The sequence below is a fragment of the Trachemys scripta genome, chromosome 5 (assembly GCF_013100865.1).
Source record: "Trachemys scripta elegans isolate TJP31775 chromosome 5, CAS_Tse_1.0, whole genome shotgun sequence".
Taxonomy (NCBI): Eukaryota; Metazoa; Chordata; order Testudines; family Emydidae; genus Trachemys; species Trachemys scripta.
Genome location: NC_048302.1, coordinates 61,886,101 through 61,906,050, shown reverse-complemented (window position 1 = coordinate 61,906,050; position 19,950 = coordinate 61,886,101). Strand labels below are relative to the sequence as shown.

The 19,950-nt window shown below is 40.2% G+C and overlaps 1 protein-coding gene across 1 annotated transcript in view; it reads right to left on the bottom strand.

Annotated features, from left to right (window-relative positions):
- ETFDH (electron transfer flavoprotein dehydrogenase) overlaps positions 1-19,950 on the bottom strand; it is a 30,503-nt gene that overhangs the window by 9,253 nt on the left and 1,300 nt on the right. Inside the window, exons 2-8 of the mRNA XM_034770910.1 lie at positions 13,973-14,116; positions 12,337-12,566; positions 11,809-11,890; positions 11,291-11,409; positions 10,912-10,989; positions 7,172-7,318; positions 5,425-5,565 (exon numbers count right to left, since the gene is read on the bottom strand). Of these exons, the coding sequence (XP_034626801.1) occupies positions 5,425-5,565; positions 7,172-7,318; positions 10,912-10,989; positions 11,291-11,409; positions 11,809-11,890; positions 12,337-12,566; positions 13,973-14,116 (941 nt within the window). The remainder of the gene's footprint in view (positions 1-5,424; positions 5,566-7,171; positions 7,319-10,911; positions 10,990-11,290; positions 11,410-11,808; positions 11,891-12,336; positions 12,567-13,972; positions 14,117-19,950) is intronic.

Below are 19,950 nucleotides of genomic sequence, written 5' to 3'. Positions count from 1 at the left end.
GTGGGAAGAACATCTCAACAGCCCAACAACAGTGTGGCATTTAATTTCAAAAGGGGGAACTATGCAAAAATGAGGGGGTTAGTTAAACAGAAGTTAAAAGGTACAGTGACTAAAGTGAAATCCCTGCAAGCTGCATGGGCGTTTTTTAAAGACACCATAATAGAGACCCAACTTAAATGTATACGCCAAATTAAGAAACACAGTAAAAGAACTAAAAAAGAGACACTGTGGCTTAACCATGTAAAAGAAGCAGTGAGAGATAAAAAGACTTCCTTGAAAAAGTGGAAGTCAAATCCTAGTGAGGTAAATAGAAAGGAGCACAAACACTGCCAAATTAAGTGTAAAAATGTAATAAGAAAAGCCAAAGAGGAGTTTGAAGAACAGCTAGCCAAAAACTCCAACGGTAATAACAAAATGTTTTTTAAGTACATCAGAAGCAGGAAGCCTGCTAAACAACCAGTGGGGCCCCTCGATGATCGAGATACAAAAGGAGCGCTTAAAGACGATAAAGTCATTGCGGAGAAACTAAATGGATTCTTTGCTTCAGTCTTCATGGCTGAGGATGTTAGGGAGATTCCCAAACCTGAGACGGCTTTTGTAGGTGACAAATCTGAGGAACTGTCACAGATTGAAGTGTCACTAGAGGAGATTTTGGAATTAATTGATAAATTTAACATTAACAAGTCACCGGGACCAGATGGCATTCATCCAAGAGTTCTGAAAGAACTCAAATGTGAAGTTGTGGAACTATTAACTAAGGTTTGTAACCTGTCCTTTAAATCGGCTTCTGTACCCAACGACTGGAAGATAGCTAATGTAACGCCAATATTTTAAAAGGGCTCTAGAGGTGATCCTGGCAATTACAGACTGGTAAGTCTAACGTCAGTACCGGGCAAATTAGTTGAAACAATAGTAAAGAATAAAATTGTCAGACACATAGAAGAACATAAATTGTTGGGCAAAAGTCATTATGGTTTCTGTAAAGGGAAATCGTGTCTTACTAATCTATTCTTTGAAGGGGTCAATAAACATGTGGACAAGGGGCATCCAGTGAATATAGTGTACTTAGATTTCCAGAAAGCCTTTGACAAAGTCCCTCACCAAAGGCTCTTACGTAAATTAAGTTGTCATGGGATAAAAGAGAAGGTCCTTTCATGGACTGAGAACTGGTTAAAAGACAGGGAACAAAGGGTAGGAATTAATGGTAAATTCTCAGAATGGAAAGGGGTAACTAGTGGTGTTCCCCAAAGGTCAATCCTAGGACCAATCCTATTCAACTTATTCATAAATGATCTGGAGAAAGGGGTAAAAAGTGAGGTGGCAAAGTTTGCAGATGATACTAAACTGCTCAAGATAGTTAAGACCAAAGCAGACTGTGAAGAACGTCAAAAAGATCTCACAAAACTAAGTGATTGGGCAACAAAATGGCAAATGAAATTTAATGTGGATAAATGTAAAGTAATGCACATTGGAAAAAATAACCCCAACTATACATACAATATGATGGGGGCTAATTTACCTACAATAAATCAGGAAAAAAAGATGTCCACGCAGTGTGCAGAGGCGGTCAAAAAAGCAAACAGGATGCTAGGAATCATTAAAAAGGGGATAGAGAATAAGAAGGAATATATTATTGCCCTTATATAAATCGATGGTATGCCCACATCTTGAGTACTGCATACAGATGGGGTCTCCTCATCTCAAAAAAAGATATACTGGCACTAGAAAAGGTTCAGAGAAGGGCAACTAAAATGATTAGGGGTTTGGAACGGGTCCCACATGAGGAGAGATTAAAGAGGCTAGAACTTTTCAGCTTGGAAAAGAGGAGACTAAGGGGGAATATGATAGAGGTATATAAAATCATGAGTGATATGGAGAAAGTAGATAAGGAAAAGTTATTTACTTATTCCCATAATACAAGAACTAGGGGTCACCAAATGAAATTAACAGGCAGCAGGTTTAAAACAAAAGGAAGTTCTTCATGCAGCACAGTCAACTTGTGGAACTCCTTACCTGAGGAGGTTGTGAAGACTAGGACTATAACAGTGTTTAAAAGAGAACTGGATAAATTCATGGAGGTTAAGTCCATTAATGGCTATTAGCCAGGATGGGTAAGGAATGGTGTCCCTAGACTCTATTTGTCAGAGGGTGGAGATGGATAGCAGGAGAGAGATCACTTGATCATTACCTGTTAGGTTCATTCCCTCTGGGGCACCTGACATTGGCCACTGTCGGTAGACAGGATACTGGGCTAGATGGACCTTTGGTCTGACCCAGTACAGCCGTTCTTATGTTCTTTAAAGTGCCATATCAGCATTAAAACATGGTTTGTTAAGTCCATTGTTACACCAACTTCAGGATCTTTTCATTACATTCAAGATGCAAGAAGCAGCCAAACTATATTCGTGACCTACTTCAGACCTATTAACACTATGCTCAGAACCAAGTCAGAGGACTTTGTTACAAGGTTGTCTTGAAAGTATCTAACCAAGCTGTAACCAGCTCTCCTAACAGTCCATCCCATTGGAAATTGAATCATCATAATGAAACTGCATTTTTAAACATGGTTTGCCTGAGCAGTGTGGATGAAACAAAAAACTTTTTAAAAGTCGTATCAAAATTATGCTCTGATCACTAGGTATTGCCCAGGGGCTTCTCCTTCAACCCTGGGTAGTAAGTCTGGTTTCAGCCACTCATTGATAAATTTTTCAAGCACTACTTTTACATGGCTTAAAGTTGAGTCAATTAACATTTTCAAATGAGTGAAGCATCTATATAAAGCAGCAAAGGAACAATGATACAAGGGCAGATTGGCTGAGCCTCTGGAGGTTTTTCGCCTTCCTCCGCAGCATGGGGCAGGGATCACTAGCAGGAGGGTCTCTGCCGATTGAAGTCACTAAAAACAGGATTGGGGACTTCAACAGCAGAGTCCAGGGAAGAGGTAGGGACGGTTTTATGGCCTGCAGCATGCAGGGGGTCAGACCAGATGATCATAATAGTCCCTTCTGACCTTAAAGTCTATGAGTCTATGAAAAGAGACTTCACCAGTTGGTGGAACGCCCAGGAGTTCATATTTTACATTCAGTCAAAAGCTAGTGCTAAGATGTGTCTTGCATTTTTCTAGATGGTCAAGTTCCAGCTTTGACATATTCCTAACAGGAGCAATTCCAGAAGCATGATCCTTATGTCAAAAAGCCCTGTTTCTGGCTCTTGCAAGCTTTACCCTTGGGACAATTATTTCCAGGGTTTTAGACAACAGAACAACATAATATGGGTGAGAGAAACAGAGATCATTTTTTAGATAACTTGGCCAAAGCTACCTATATCCATCTCAGCTGATTCCATCTCAGAGTCCACTCGCTGCCAATGGAATTGACAGCCCACCATAGTCTGACAGAAGACAACTTCTTTCTTCATCAGTGTTACAAGGAGCTTTCATAATTAAGGCTTATGTACCACGAGAAGCTATTGCAAAATAAGCTAGGGTGTGAATTTAAAACAGCAATTCTGCACTAGCTCCCAGTGTAGACTCTCTTATTCTACACTAAGTGTCTTTGTGCAGTTTAGTTTAAATGAATTAAGCTAAACTGCACAAAGTCACTCTTCGTATGGAATATGAGTGGCCACATTGGGAGCTAGTGTGCAGTTGCTATTCTGTGCTATTTCCTGATGTACACAAGACCTTAATGCATTGATATGCAAACTTTTCCTGTCGCGCCCCCACTTACCATTAATGGAATCTGTGCGCCCCCCTCCTCCATTACTGCACAGCCAAGGTCATCTTAGCAGTGGAGCTGGGAGAGGAACTGGGGTTGGGGGAGGAGCTGGGGCTAGAAGCAGAGTTGGTCAGAGAAGAGAGGGAATGAGGACAGAGCTGGGCTGGGGGCGGAATGGAGCTGGGGGCAAAGCAGGACTGGAGGCAGAGCTGGGCCTGGAAGTGGAAAAGGAAAGGGGCTGAAAGAGTCTGGGGCGGAGCAGGTCTGGAAGCATGTTGCTCCCTCCCCATCCCAGTGGAGCCTGGCCTGGGTCCTGCTGCATGCCCCCCATATGTTCCTCAACACTCCTTAGGGTGGCATACCCCACAGTTTTGGGACCACTGTCTTAATGCAAAGCTCTTGTTGCAATAGTCTGGACTGGAGGTTATGAAGGTATAGAAGACAGAGGCAAACAAAGGGAAAAGGAGGCTGGGGGGGAGGGGTTGTTTATACAACTTAAACAGGAGGGAATACATTTATCCATGATCAGCATGGTAGTTAGGGTTACCATAGTCAAACATTTAAAAAAAGAGGACGCTCCATGGGGCCCTGGTCCCGCCCCCGGCCCTGCCCCAACTCCGCCCCTTCCCTTCCCCGCCCCAACCCCACCTCTTCTCCGCCCCCATTCCAACCCCTTCCCCAAAGTCCCTGCCCCAACTCTGCCCCCTCCTCTGAGCACCCCGCATTCCCCCTCTCTCTCCCGCTCTGATCTTGGTTGGGGGTTGCTAAGTGCTTCCCTGCTCCCCACTCGCCCCGCAGCCTCTATGCCCTTGCCTGCCCTGCTCCTCCTCACCCTGCAGCCTCTGCACCCCCCCGCCCCTGCAGCCTCTGTGCCCCGTTCCCCACTCGTCCTGCAGCCTCTAGACCCCCCTACCCCTGCAGCCTCTGTGCCCCCTGCTCCCCACTCGCCCTGCAGCCTCTACACACACACCCCCGCCGCCTGCCCTGCTCCCCCCGCTCACCCGGCAGAGGGAGAAATGCAGGCTCCATGTGGACTCAAACACTTCCACGCTGCTCTGTGCGGGAGGAGGGAGCGGGGGAGGGGGAGGGACTCTGGCTGCTAGAGGCCCTAGTGGCTGCGAGCGGCTTTCAATCAGGCCAGGCGTCCAATCAGCCGCGCCGCACTCCGCAGGAGGGGAAGGGGGAAATCCCGGACATTTCTACTTCATTGGAAATCCCCCCCGAAAAAGCCGGACATGTCCGGGGAAACCCGGACGGATGGTAACCCTAATGGTAGTACAAGAACCAAATATTAACAAGCATTCTGAAAAAACTGATACAGTTTGCATGAGTAACTGAGTGCTAACACATGCAACTGGTCATGCAAACATTTACAATTTTACTTGACACGTATCTTGCTCTTATTATAGGTGACATAAGTAGCAACATCTGTAGTTATGGTTGCCTCACACTTCCCATTATAGAAGACGGTTGCTTATAAATTTAACCATCCGAGCTGAAATTTCCAATGCTGGGTGCCTGCCTCAGGTTGAATGTCTTTGGGAAAATTTTCGTATAAATGGTTTAGCATTTCTCAGATGAAGTTAAGGAAAAATACATAGTTCTGCAAATGTTAAAAAATTCTTACAACTGTTTGTTGAGAAATTCTAGCATTTCCTGCTTTAAAGCAGGGACTTAAATTTTGTTCTAGCAGCAAACCATGACTTACCACAAACCCAAGAGCTACCAATGGTTCACCTTCATTTAAATGATAAAGAAATGATCCTCCATACGTATGTCGGTCCAAGGGCCAGCCCACAGTGTGTTCCACTCTTCCTGGTTTCCATTTCTTTTCATCAATAAGCCACAACTGGAATAGAGACTACTTTATAATGCAAGTCATTTTAATAATGCAATATAAAAACAAAACCCAACTAGAAATGATATGGACAAGATTGCAAAAACATTACTTTGAATTTACTATGCTGTGGTATATGATAAAGCTCATACAGCTGAGGACAGAGTAAGGCAGTACAAATGCTCTCTCAGCATATTTTCAAGTGACAATTCAAATACTTTCCTTCCTTAAAACACCTCACATCAGCAAATTCAACAAACAGCATGGTCTTTAATATTTACACCATGGAAGATAAAATTTGTCACAGCCCCAGCACCCACCATTAATCACAGAAGAGCCTGCATTTTGCATCAGTATTTTAATAACTTCTGAATGTATGCAAGAAAAGCACATGCTTAAACTGACTTTTTTTTTATTTAAAGAACACAAAAGTTTTGGGTTACTTAACAGTGAAAATTCCTTTCAATAACTTCTTTACTTGGGACCTGAAAAAACTACTGTAATCACTCATTTGGAACCTCAAAATCTCAAAGGCCAACCTTCTACTTTTACTATACTGTACTACTTGAAGTTCTGTAAAAGATCATATAGTTTCACCGTTTTAAAAAAATACAGAAGTCTAAAAAATTATTTTGAATATACATAGTCTGGAGTAGACACTGATGGTTAAGGAACACAAGTTAATATATGTTAAAACCTTGAATATATTTTGTGTAAAACCAACAGTTACTCTACCAGTGTAATATATTTGTACTCAGAAAAAACATTAAAAATATTTTCCAAAAATTTAACCCCAGCACGTCTTAATTATATGCATATTGAATTAACACTGCAGACAATGTGTAGCTAGCACAATTTGGACATCTGCTATATAGATTAAAGAAAGTTTCCAGCCATCACTTCACTATAATGCAACAGAGCACTAGCTAGTTTATACCCCGACATGTCACAGAATAGTCACAAGATGGAAAGGTTGTTGGGGTTTGTTGACAGCTGTGCAATACCTGGACAGTTTTCCAACTTAGCTGTACCTTTGTTCTCCCTTAATCAGGGACAGTCCGTGCTAGGCTAAAAGTGGACCTTAAAAAGAAATATTTTGTACACTTAAAATATGAAATTATTTACAAGTTAAATCAATTTAAAGAGCGAATTTAGTTTGGAAACAAAACTCTTCACAAGAGTTAAAGAATACCTGCACTGTAAATGGAAAAAAAAGAGGATGGGAAACCAAACAAAACTACCCAGAGTTAGTTATGATGTTCAATAAAATGGCAGCAGAAAAGCAACGAGTTAATGTCATATAGGAAGTTAAGGAGAGTAAGAAGGAAAAATACAATAGGGACTAACCCTGCCTTGGCCAGGAGATGGATGTCACAACTTAAACTGGCCTTTTCACACTCCTTATTCTATAATACCAAAACGATTCAAAAGTTTACAAACTTAACTCCAAGCTCTTGTCAAAATCCACCACTTGCTACTTAAGTGTACAATCTAAAGAAAAAACCTCAGTTTTAGAAAGCAGTTTATACACACATTTTGAAACAGTCTAGTTTGCAGCAAGTCTTATACTTCAATCATTTAAGCGTACAAGTATTGTGATAAAACTAAGTACAGATACCTCTTTCAGTCCGATACCATAGCTCTGGGGTTGACATTTCTCCCTTAGATTGTATCTGTTGTACAATTGTTTGGCAAGATGTCCATGACACCCTTCTGCAAAGAACGTGACTTTGGCATGTAGCTCCAGACCTCTTTCAAAGTTAGTCTGTAAAAACAAAGAACCTGTAGTCACCACACTGTTTAGATAACATGAGTGAAGGAAAGGGAGGCACAGAGTGCTGTTAAGGCACTTTAGGATCTTCCTGATTCTGGGATACTCTAGAGATTGAAGCAACTGCTGGGCATTTGTCGGTATTACTGCAGCCTTCCTGGGCTTGCCCAGGAACTATGCAGCACTGTGTGCTGTGGTCCCACCCTGAAACACTCCTCCCACCCCACCACAGTACTCCCCCTGTGCCAGAGTGTGTGCAGGGCTGTCTTCCACAGTTCTCATATCAGGACAATGATCCTCTAGCCAAATAGGGGGCTCCTAGAGCACATTTACACTATACAGGCCCTTTTACCCAGCATCAGGAGGCCAGATTGGAGGTGAGGACCTCACCCAGATAGCTGTGTCACAGATCCACAGGATTGGTGCTGTGCCCCCAGTTTTTAAACAGTCTCTTTGAGGAACCCTTCAATATACCTGACCCCCAGGGAGTCTTACTCTTCCCTCAAGGTAGGCTATGCAGCCTCACCATCTTCTGAGACAACTTCTAGGGCTTCAGCACTCCCACTTTGCACTGTGAGCTCTGCTCAGCAAGTCCAACTGAGAGAGACTCCTGGTTAGAGACCTGTACACTCTTCAAGGGACTAACGCACCTCATCCAGTACTTGCAGTGATACTCAAGCAGCGATTTCAAAACAGTGGGGTTTATTAGTCGACTAGAACACAGCATTGGATGTCCTTAAGTTAGCATAGAGAAATAAAGGTTAAAGCAGAATCCATTCTGGTCAGCCCAGTGCACTTCACCAACCAAGCTGTAGTGAACTCCATTTTCAGGCTTTGTCTCTCTCTAACCTCCTTAGTCAGTTTCCAGGTGAGAGCACCCAGGCTTCTTCCAGAAGCCAGTTCTTGATTCCTCCATCTCACTCCTCTCAGTCTTTTGTTCTTGAGCTGGGGCCTCTGCTCAGCTTCCTTGCTGAGAGACAGGGAAATTCTCTTCCCTCTAGGTCATTGTTTGCTAGGTGTCCAGATCCTGGAAACTGGGTTTTCAATTGTCTTTTTGGATTTTCCACTGATGTGGATTGGCCTTGGCCAGTCCTTTTTAATGACCCATTCAGTCCGCTCAGCTAGGCAACACTCACCCACACACCTATAGCTCTTTAGCCTTCCATAAACACAAACTTAATCCTTCCCATCCTTCACTAGGTAGCCAGGCAAAGTATGAGGAAACTGAGGCACACATAGGATTAATGAAAAAAATATTACAAAAAATCCCCACTTTGTCACAGCAGGTCATCCTTCTGCTGACCTTCCACTGCATGACATTTTGTCCATTGTTTGGATGGGATTTAGTATAAAACTCGACATCTTCTTAGCATATGCGCAATGTACCTCAGGAGGCACTTGACCAGGATTCATCACTGAATTTTGTGTGCTGGATAGATCATTAGCTTCCCCAGCCTGGGCCAGGCACTGACAGGGAGTGTGATGTGAACGCTGATCCATGCCCAGCAACATCTTCTTGGATATATCTTGTGATAGTCAACTATGAAAGTGTCCCCAGTTCATACACAGGACTTAGATATCAGTACCCTGGGGCTAGATTCATAAGTGAAAAAAAGATGAAATGATCCAAACCAATTATTGCACAAATCTGGTATGTTGAAATATACAAAGAGATCTTACTAGGACTGGATATTAGTAGAAAAAAAGTCAGCCAAAAAAAGATCCGGTGCAATGTAAGAAGTTTGGATATGTAGAATACAAAACTAAATATCTTATTTTAGTAATAATTGCCTTTGTTACCATAAAAGTTGTATTAATATGCTTGTAGATGTATTATATTATGGAAAAACTCAAATGATATTTTAGGAGGAAAACAGGATAAAAAAATTCTCCCAGGAGGTGGATTAATAATTCTCTTTCGGCATTTTTGTCATAAGGCTATATCCTACCCAAACTCAAAAAAGTGGTACTGAAATTTTTTATTTCACTTAATTTATGACAGTTTTCTCATAGGGCATTGGGGATGGAACTAAACGTACTATGTTCCTTAAATACTGGTATTCATGCTTAGGGGAAGGTAAGTGCCAGTTTTTGCTGGAACTTTCCCCACTTTCTGCATTTCTGATTGAGAAGCAGAAGGTGAACTGTATTTACAGCATACAGATGAATAAATAGACTTGTTACTTATGTTAATATGACTATGCATGCATATGGTGCTGTTTCATAGAAGCCATGTCCTTGCTAAGATAACGGCCGTTACATTAGCTATTTAATTATGGTTTCTAAATGTAGACATCCTACATTAGCTATGTTTCCAAATTTATATAACAAAAAATGTTTTGCAGTTAGCATCTTTCTCCTGCACCTATACAAGAACCAGTGCTTGTTTTATTGTATATTTATACCGTTGCCTTCACATTTTTAAATTAATTTGTACTACAGTAGTGTGTTGGGGCTCTGGTCATGGATGAGGGCCCCATTGGTTAGGCACTGTTCTAAGACAAACAAGAGACATTCCTCGCCTCAAAGAGCTTATAATTTTAGTAAATTTACTGATCAAGGCCCTGATCTTGCAGACACTTGGACATCTTTAACTCCATCCATTGTGAGTTGTACTGCTAACTTCAATGGAACTACTCACAGAGACTAAAGTTAAACACCTGTGCAAGTGTTTGTAGGAGTGGGGCCCTAATCATTAAGATTAATAAATTAAACGAGTTAATAAAAAATGTCTGTCATGAGAGAAATTTCTGAATAAGTGGTGCAGTTTTCTTACAAGTCATAGAAGACATTCTGCTCCTTTTCTACAGTTCCTAGGTCTGGGGCTCTTTACATCAGGAATGAAATCAGGCTTTCAACTACTGCAACAAATGTGAATATTACTGGTACCATCTACTGGTGAAAATATAGAATTGAAAATAATTTTAGCTATTTGGTGTAACAAATAAAGGTATAATGAGAGGTGACAGTTGTTCTGTTTGAATTATTTCAAGACAAGAGTGTACTAAATATATGATTTCATGGTCAACTATTTTAAATGTAGGAACGTCAGCCTCCTTATTAGCAGGAAAAGCACATTTTAAGAAGTGAACAAAAAAAAAAAAATAATAATACTCCAAAGGAGGAAGCACTAAGTGGATGCAGACAGCTACCACACAGGCAGGAGGATTCATCCAGTAAGCACCTTGCCCACAAAAGGCAGATGGGATGGAGTCAGCAAAGTACAACAGAACTGCAAAAAGGGCAGAAGGCAGCAACCAGCCATTAGAACAACAGTGTTTTGTATTTTATGAGTTACCAGTTGGACATCTCTCTCTCCCACTCACCTTCATGACTTCTTCCATTCAGTCCCCTCTTTCCTCCCACTCCATCCTTCCAACCACCACCTATGCCAAACAAACCTCTCCAATTTTCATTCAAATCCCTCCTTAAACAATTCCTCCTTCTCTGAAGACTTTCACTGATAATACCAGGGACTTTTGGTTTGTTTGTTTTAAGGGTATAGCACCAAGCACAACAATGGCACCAGAATGATGTATGTAGAATAAAGAATTGGACCTTTGCCTATTAAAAAGGTAAGTACTCACTTTAGGTGCTCCATCCTTTTGAATGCCTACATCATTAGTGGCAATCCCTTTCACACTGCCATCTTCATGAAAAAGAACCTATGGAAATATTCAAACAACATCTATTTTAAAGACCTGTCATTTTAAGCCCATTTCTAAAATTATTTCCAAGTGCAGAAAACATGGAGTTTAAAAAATCCAAACCTTTTAACTAAGAGCTCAGTCTTGAAAACAATGGGATTAATCATGTGCTTAAATGCTTTGCTGAATTGGAGACAGAGTATTCAGGAGTATTTGCAGAACTGAGCCCTAATTTTTCAAGCATTTCTGTGTAATATGGGACTTGCTAAAAAATAGAAAATTGGGCTAAAATCTCACACACAAATAGTTATGTTATTACCTCAGCTGCTGCATAGCCTGGATACACCTCAACACCCAAAGCTTCTGCTTGCTCACCCAGCCAATTCACAAAGTGCCCTAGGCGCACTATATAATTCCCATGATTGGTCATTGGAAGGCCTGGGCAAAAGGGAGAAGTACACCACAATCTATTCAGGTTTATGGATTAAAATATATACACATATACACAGGAGATGTACATGCTTAAAATTTAATACTTTTAAAAATACAAACGTTTGGTTCAATGCAATCTACTAGTATCTTTTTGCTATGATTGCTGTCTCTATACAGAGACGTTGTGTGAGTTTTAATATGTACAATCTACCTACTTGTATTCCCATCATTATAGTTTGTGTACAAAGTTGCTAAAAAGCAGCTGCTGCAGTATTGCTTGCCTCCCAACATATACCATAGTTTCTTCTTGAAAAATATAACATAGCCCCGATGAGCTTTTTATAACCATATTAAACCTCAGCCCTGTTTTTTCAGTAAGTGTTCTAGCTTTTCAACAAGCTGTACCTGGAAGAATTGGCACTGGAATTCTGGAATTCTTTGTTAAAATCCCAAATTTGTCTTCAGTTACTGGAGTCTGAAGTGGAGCCTAAAAAGAAAAGTCATCACTGTGAACTGTTTTTGCTGCCTGTCAAGAAGCAGACATTTTCTCTCCCTTCCCAAGCAACAAATTAAAGATCTAGTGTAGTATGACACAAAGATATACTGGTCTTGTGAGAAAGTTTCATGACAGAGGTAAAGGACAGAGTCTCAGGCAGAGCAATATTCAAGTAAAAAGTCAACAAAATTAATACTCCTCAACTTTTGGAATTGACATAGGGCTCCCCTCCACACACCCCCACACCCCACAACAAACAGTTCCTTTCTTATCCAAGAGTATTTTTTACACAAAAAGCATAAAGGAAACAACTGTGCAATGAAAGGTTATATTTATAAATCAACTTATTTAAAAATAATATATAGAGGTGCAGCATGGAACTTGATGCAGAGTTTGTTTCAAGCTAGAGATGAATCATAATGATTAAACCTTCATACCCCTCGCTCCTTCCAGTCCGGTAAGAGTTCTTCCAAAGCACGTGGCTCAAGACAAGCACCAGAAAGCGTATGTGCACCAATCTGAGCAGCCTTCTCCACCAGGCAAACACGAACTTCTTTGCCATACTCATTGGCTAACTGTTTGAGTCGAATGGCTGCAGAAAGACCCGCAGGGCCTGCTCCAACTATGACAACATCAGCTTCTTCTGCAAATCTTTCCATGTTCACCCCTTTAATAGAGCAAAGTATGATACAGCGATTTTGTCCAATAATACATCCCTCTCACCATTCTCTTCCCCCCTCTCTCTAAAGTTTATTGTTTTGCTTTGTCGTATCAGCCATCAAGTATCAAAATACTGTCACCTTGAATTAAGTGGGGTTATTCAACAGATGTGAACACAATGTACATGAACTGCATTTTAATTGTGCTTTTGCCTATTGTTTGGAATATAAAACTAAGCCTTTGCTAATAAAGAGGGAGACAGAAAGAACTTTAGATTCTCATCTCCAGTGCTTGTGCCATCCTAGAATGCTTAAAATAAAGGCCCAGATCTACGCTTACTTCTCAGGTGTGTTTGGTACAGCTCAGGAGAAAAGAGGGGGGAGAAGTGCCATTAAGCAACCTTAATGGTTCTCCTCCTTCCCCCTGATGCTGGGAATGCTGGTCCAGTCCCAGGTATCTGCTGCTTTGCTCTGACAGTCAGAGGTCCCCAAGAGCTGTTCTGGCAACAGAGATTGTTGAGTCTGAACTTTTGATGAGCTTAAACTTAACCCAGACTTGATGTCTCTGTCTGAACTTTTAATCAAAGCTCTGACCTGCGAACTACTCATGACACCCCCCTCCCCTTAAGTAGTCATCTCCCCTTTTCTCTTTCTGAATTTACATTTTAACCTGTTTTATCCTGTAGAATCTTGATTGATTATACATGACCATTATGATCTGTTAATCACTTTGTTTACTTCTGTGTATAAATATTGATGCTCACCCCTAATAAACTTGCCACACTTACTCTGAAGCTTTTCAAGCTAAGGATAGTGTGAGCCCGTTGATCAACGAATTGGTGTCTGGTCTCTGACAGATTGTGAGCCCCATACCAACTCCGCACGAACTCGGGTGCTGGAGAGGTGAGTGAGGACTTGCTTTTTACCTAACAAGATTGTTGGGACATAAAGATGACCCAGTTACACCCACTTTCTCCAAGGAGCTGCTAAGGTTAGTGAATTTATAGATTAAAATAGCATAAATAAATATCTTATTTGCCCTATTTCATCATCAACTCATGAGACCACATTATAAAAGTAGAAAAATACATATCCTGACTGCAATAAGGTAATAAGATAAATAAGACAAATGTTAACTTTTTAGTTTGTATATCTATAGCTACAAGATGTATTTACACATTTGCATCATGAAGTCTCATACTTTCTTAGTTTAATTAGGAGCAAACTAAATATGATCAGTTCTGCTACACTAAAGCTGACCATCACAAGCAAGCAACCATAAAATGGCATCTGAATCTTTAGTATTGCACTTAACAGAACAACATTTCTGTAAAATAACTGTGCTGTTAACATTTTAAAATGCCTGCAATTAATATAGACAAGCTGTTTTCTTAACATGCAATTTTTCATTTACCTTCCCATCGTTTGTCTTTGTTCCGAGAATGAATAGTATAGTGTGTAGTGATTCGAGGCACAGAGGAAGTAGAAGCCCATCTTGCAATACACAAAGGCAGTAGACAGTCTTTCTTTACTGACTTTAAAGCACGCAAACAATGTGCTGTAAAAAAAGGACAACTAGATTAGCTGAACCATTTAACTGTTAACACAGATAATAGTTAACACCAAAGGCTTGAACCCACTTTTTTTTTTTTTTTTAAATCTTTAGGATACTCAGTACAGAAAAATCCTAAACAAATTAATAAATCATGACCCTACTCTATGTTTCAGGATTAAAGATAGGAAGTTGACTGCAGGAGGCATTATTCCACCTGGTGGTACATGATACATTTTGCAACATCACACTCCCATTATCAGGAAATGGGAATAGGAAAACAGTGCCCACCACATGGAAAAAACAGTTCTTAACATTACTTTTTAAGGCTATAATGTTTTCACCCCTCTACATTGCACTTTTGTCAGCAAAACTTTTGTTGGTCAGGGGTGTGGAAAAAAACATATTCCCAACCGACAAAAGTTTTACCAACAAAAAGCGCCAATGTGGACAGTGCTTTGTCAGCGGGAAATGCCCTCCTGCCGACCACTCGTTAGTGGTGGTTTTATTTTGCTGGCAGGAAAGTGCTCTCCTGCCAGTGATGAGCAACTACATGAGAGATCTTAAAAGCAGCACAGCTGTGCTGCTGTAAGGTATACAGTGTAGACATAGCCTTAGTTTCAGCTGTTACATTTGGGATATTTACCCTTCTAGCACACAAAGTCTTTATTTTCTGTTTTGCTGGAGTTTTCTCCTATTTTCTAGTTCCCTGTGTTTCTTGCACAGAGATAGTCTATAGTTTTATAACCTGCTTAATTTTCTCTACTTGTGTCTACTGTTAGTAATTTTAAAGAAAAGTAATTAAGTAGAGAGGGAGGAAACTTCCATGCCTGCCATATATGGCAGGTTTGAGGGATCAGGAAGATGAATTTCATATTAAAATAGAGTCTATGTTCATATTTTAGAGTATCCACCATCATAATATATTAATTCTGTAATATGAATGACCTAGTCATTGGTGGAACCCTATTTGAACTTCGGGAAATTCACAAGCTGACATGGTGTTCTCCAAATGGCAGAGAGAAGAACCAGATTAACTATATAAAGAACAGGAGTACTTGTGGCACCTTAGAGACTAACAAATTTAGTCTCTAAGGTGCCACAAGTACTCCTGTTCTTTTTGCGGATACAGACTAACACGGCTGCTACTCTGAAACCTGTCATTAACTATATAATGATCAATGGCAAATGGCGACACTCACTGACAGATGTGAAAGTGAGAAGGGGTGCAGATGTTGGCAGCGACCACCACTTTGTGATAGCCTCCATCAAGCTAAAACTGAGAAGTGTGGGTCCACCAAACAAGGGACATAGACGCTATGATATTGACAAGCTGAAGTCCCTTGCAATACAGAAAGCCTTCGTTCTGCAGTTAAAGAACAGGTTTCAAGCACTTGCAGACCTTGATGAAGAGGAGGGGAATGCAGATGAGGAGATCAAGAAGTGGAACAAAGTAACATCAATTTTATAAACAGAGCAGTGAAGCCTGTCTAGGCTACAGGAAGAAGAGAAGGAAGGAGTGGATTACAACCAGCACATGGAATGCCACAGAAACCAGACGAGCCCTGAAGAAAAAAGCTTCAGACACAAAATCGCAGAAGCTAAAGGACAAATACCACGAGCAGTATAGCAAGGGTCAAATGCTTTGTGAGAGTGGACAAACATCATTATATTGATAATCTGGCAACACAAGCAGAGGATACAGCTGCTTGTGGTGAACAAGGAACCATCTACAAAATGACGTGGCTTATCAGTGGTAAACGGCAGACACCAACAAACACTCTCCAAGAACAAGGACACCTACTAACAACTGAAAAAGAACAAGAAATGCGCCGGACAGAGCATTTCAAAGAATTGCTGAACAGGGAGCCACCTAAAGAGGAAGCAAACATCTAGGAGGCAGAAGAAGATCTTGATATCAACACAGACAGCCCAACTAAGGAAGAGATCATTCAAGCCATCAAATCCTTAAAAAATGGGAAAGCTTCTGGCAAGGATAACTTGAATGCAGAATTGTTCAAGGTAAATCCTAAATTAGCAGCATCTATCCTGGCCCCTCTATTTACATCAGTCTGGGAAAGGGAAAAAGTGTCATAGTGAAGATATCAAAGAAAGGAACTCTGTGATTGTAATAACTGGCATGGTATAACACATTTATCTGTGCCAAGCAAATTATTATGTAAGATCATAGTCCAGCGTATATCAGAGGTAGTTGATAGCATTCTCAGAAAAGAGCAAGCTAGTTTTCAGAAAGGGCATGGATGCACAGCCCAGATCTTCACTCTACGAAACATAATAGAACAGTGCTTAGAATGGCAACGGCAACTTTACATAAATTTCATAGACTTTGAGAAGGCTTTTGATAGCATTCACGGGACCAGCCTATGGCACATTCTGTGGGCATATGGAATTCCTTTCCGTATAATTGTCATCAAAAGCTTCTATTTCAACTTTACATGCAGTGTTGACCACAGTGAAGCTTTGAAGTCAAAACAGGAGTATGTCAGGGGTGTGTCATGTCTGCAATCCTCTTCAACATTGCCACTGACTGGGTAATGCAGCATACAATAGAAGACATGCCAAGAGGCATTAAATGGAGACTCTTCTCATCCTTTGAAACCTGGACTTTGCAGATGATGTCATTCTCCTATCACATACCCAACACCATATACAAAGAAACAACAACTCGACTCAACGCATTCAGCCAGCAAATTGGACTGACAATCAATTGCAATAAGACAGCTATCGTGATCTTTAATAATGCCTTATCGGCACCAGTAAGGAGAGAGGATTATGTTCTCAACAATGTAGAAACATTCACATACTTGGGTAGCATCGTCAGCCAGGACGGTGGAACAAGCCAGGACATCCAAAACAAAATCAATAAAGCCAGGAACACCTTCAGGAGCTTAAATACAGTCTGGAAATCATCAAAATACAACATCAAAACCAAACTCAACATTTATCAGAGCTGCATACTTTCAACACTACTTTATAGTGCAGAATGCTGGGGAATGAGAAAGTATGACCTGCCTAAACTGTCTTCGTTACATACAACCTGCCTCAGAAAAATCCTCTGTATCTTTTGGCCCAGAACAATCTCAAACCAAGATCTATTGACACAGTGCAACCAAGAATATCTGAGCACCATCATTGCCAGGAAGCGTTGGAGAAGGATTGGTCATGTGCTTCGGATGGAAACTGATTCCATCACCAGAGTAGCAATAAGATGGACACCTGAAGGCAAGCGAAAATGAGGCCACCCAAAAACAACATGGCCAAGAGCTGTGGAAGCCGAGCTGAAAAACCTGGGGCACAGCTGGGGAACCATTGAAAGACTTGCCAGAAACAGACAGGAGTGAAGGAGCTTTGTCACTGCCCCAAACTCCAGAGGCATAATAGGCACATGATGATTATGATGACCATCATAATATATGAGCATCAAAATCAGGATTTATTCTTGTATGTAGTATTCCATAATGGACCCTGCTTTTGCCATCCCTAATTTTGGTCACTAAACTTGGATTTTTAAAAACGTACAATATACAGATGTGACTAGTTTTGCTGTAGCTCAGACCCTAAAACATAACCCAGTAGAAGAATAAAAAAACATAAGTTAAAATAATAGAAAAATAGCCATAGAATTTCTCTGTCAACTAGCTTATCGTGTAAGGACTAACAATATTAGTTGCTTAGTCCTTAAAAGGAAAAAGAAAGTTGAGCTAAGTTAGAACTCAAGGAAGTCTTAACTCTGAAAAACTAGCCAAAGTACAGGGATGGGTTAGGCAACTTTCCTCACCAACTCAAAGTACAACTAATAGAACATATAATTCCTTTTGTGTTCTTTTTAGGCCAAACAAATGCTTTGGTGATCTTCATCTCTATGATTAAAAAAATCCTCACAGAACCCACAACCAAAAGTCCTAGAGCTAACAAAAATAGTATGCACATACAAGAGAAAAACATATTGTAAGAAAACATTCAATTTCAAACTTCCAAAGATTTATAGTAAACATCAACATACAAACAAAAAAGGGTTACAAAAATTTAAAATACCTTCAATCTGTATTTAAGTTTGCTTCATACTGTACCTGAACATATGTTAGTGAATGCTAGATGGGCAGCTAGTCCTTGGCTGTGGGCCTGAACAAAACTTCATGTCAACAGTAAAAATTTAGATTGGTTAAAAGAACAGGAGTACTTGTGGCACCTTAGAGACTAACAAATTTATTAGAGCATAAGCTTTCGTGGACTACAGCCCACTTCTTCAGATGCATATCCGATTGGTTAAAGTATACTTTGTTTCAAAGGTAAGATTTACACATACAGTCAACCGTCAACTGTGCTTCCTAAACATTACTCAAGCACAACCAAATCCTGATGATGGTCAGAAGCAAATACCCCAAATGTAAGTTTTCAATACTTAAAAAAATACCTTATTTAGAGAGACTATTATATCACATACTTACTATAAAGATAATTTCCCCTTTTCACAAGTAATAATGAGGAGTATAACCTGATGACTATTTTCCCCTCACCACTATGCAGACGAATTGGTAAATGTAACATGAATGAATAAATATAGGAGCGTGCAAAAGTGAAAGAATAGTACCTTGTCCTGGTTCAAAAGATTCAGATTAAAAGTTGATTTACCTGGTCTTACTCTAAATTAAAAAAAAAATAATAATCTAACATTGGGTCATTTTGAACATAATGGAAATAAAAGGAATTATGGACCCAATCATGTTCTGTGTCATAAAGCCAATGGCACTTTTGCCTGTGAGGACTACAGAATCAGGCAGGTCAAGTTAGTTTCTTTCAGGCTAAATGCATAAGAGGGGACTTGAAATACCCAAAGTGTATTAGTTTAACTACCCAGATTCATGTAACCATTCAACATCATGGGAGCTGGAGGGGGAGATGAGGAGGAAAGGAGTTGGAGATTGGAGGGGATAGAGAAAGGAGGAAGATTTGCTTGTTATACCATGAAAAACTGCTATCTCAATAGTTTAATCAGGCTGAGCTTGGAATAGATTTTTACATCTATAAATGCCCTGGAATTTCAGACACTATCTTATGCTCCCATATCTTCATATAAATATATATTATTTGTAAAGTGTCACAGCTCATAAGCCAGATGAACTTGAAAGACCTGTGTCATATCATCACAAACTAAGAATCCTCTCTCCCTCACTAGACTCCCACCCCCCAAATCCCTCAGCCTAACTTTACAGATGAAGAAAGAACTTAAATAGTATCACTTGTTTTCTAAAATGCTTTGAACATTTATAAGGTATTTCTTCAAAGTAGCATGAGCAATATATCCAAGATAGTGAAGAACAATTTTTTTACTGGCACTTGTGAATAATGCACCCATCCCAAATGCAGACCAATATAACCTTTGTATCTCCACACTCCAGGGTGTAATCTCTTGGAACAGTGTAATGTACATAGACAACAAATATTATTTATGTAGCTTAAGTCATACTAACTTAAATAGACAATCCAGATGTCACAATTAACTGCATCAGATTTAGGAGTGAGAATATCAAGCAGTATTTACTTTAAAACAGAGAATCATACAATTAGTAATGTATTGCAGACTAGAACATATTTCATAATTGCAGAAACAATTGCAGGTACATTCCTTAAAACATGCAACCTTCATTTAGTATTTGAGAGAGCTATGATAAGATTCCTACTTGACTAAAGTTATATGAAACTAAGATAATTAGAATACATTTGTTAAGGATCTTTTAGGTCTCAATCCTGCACAGGCAAATGAGCAGACTCAAATTACCTTCCTATATAGAAGTCATTGCAGGACTGGGGCCTCAGTG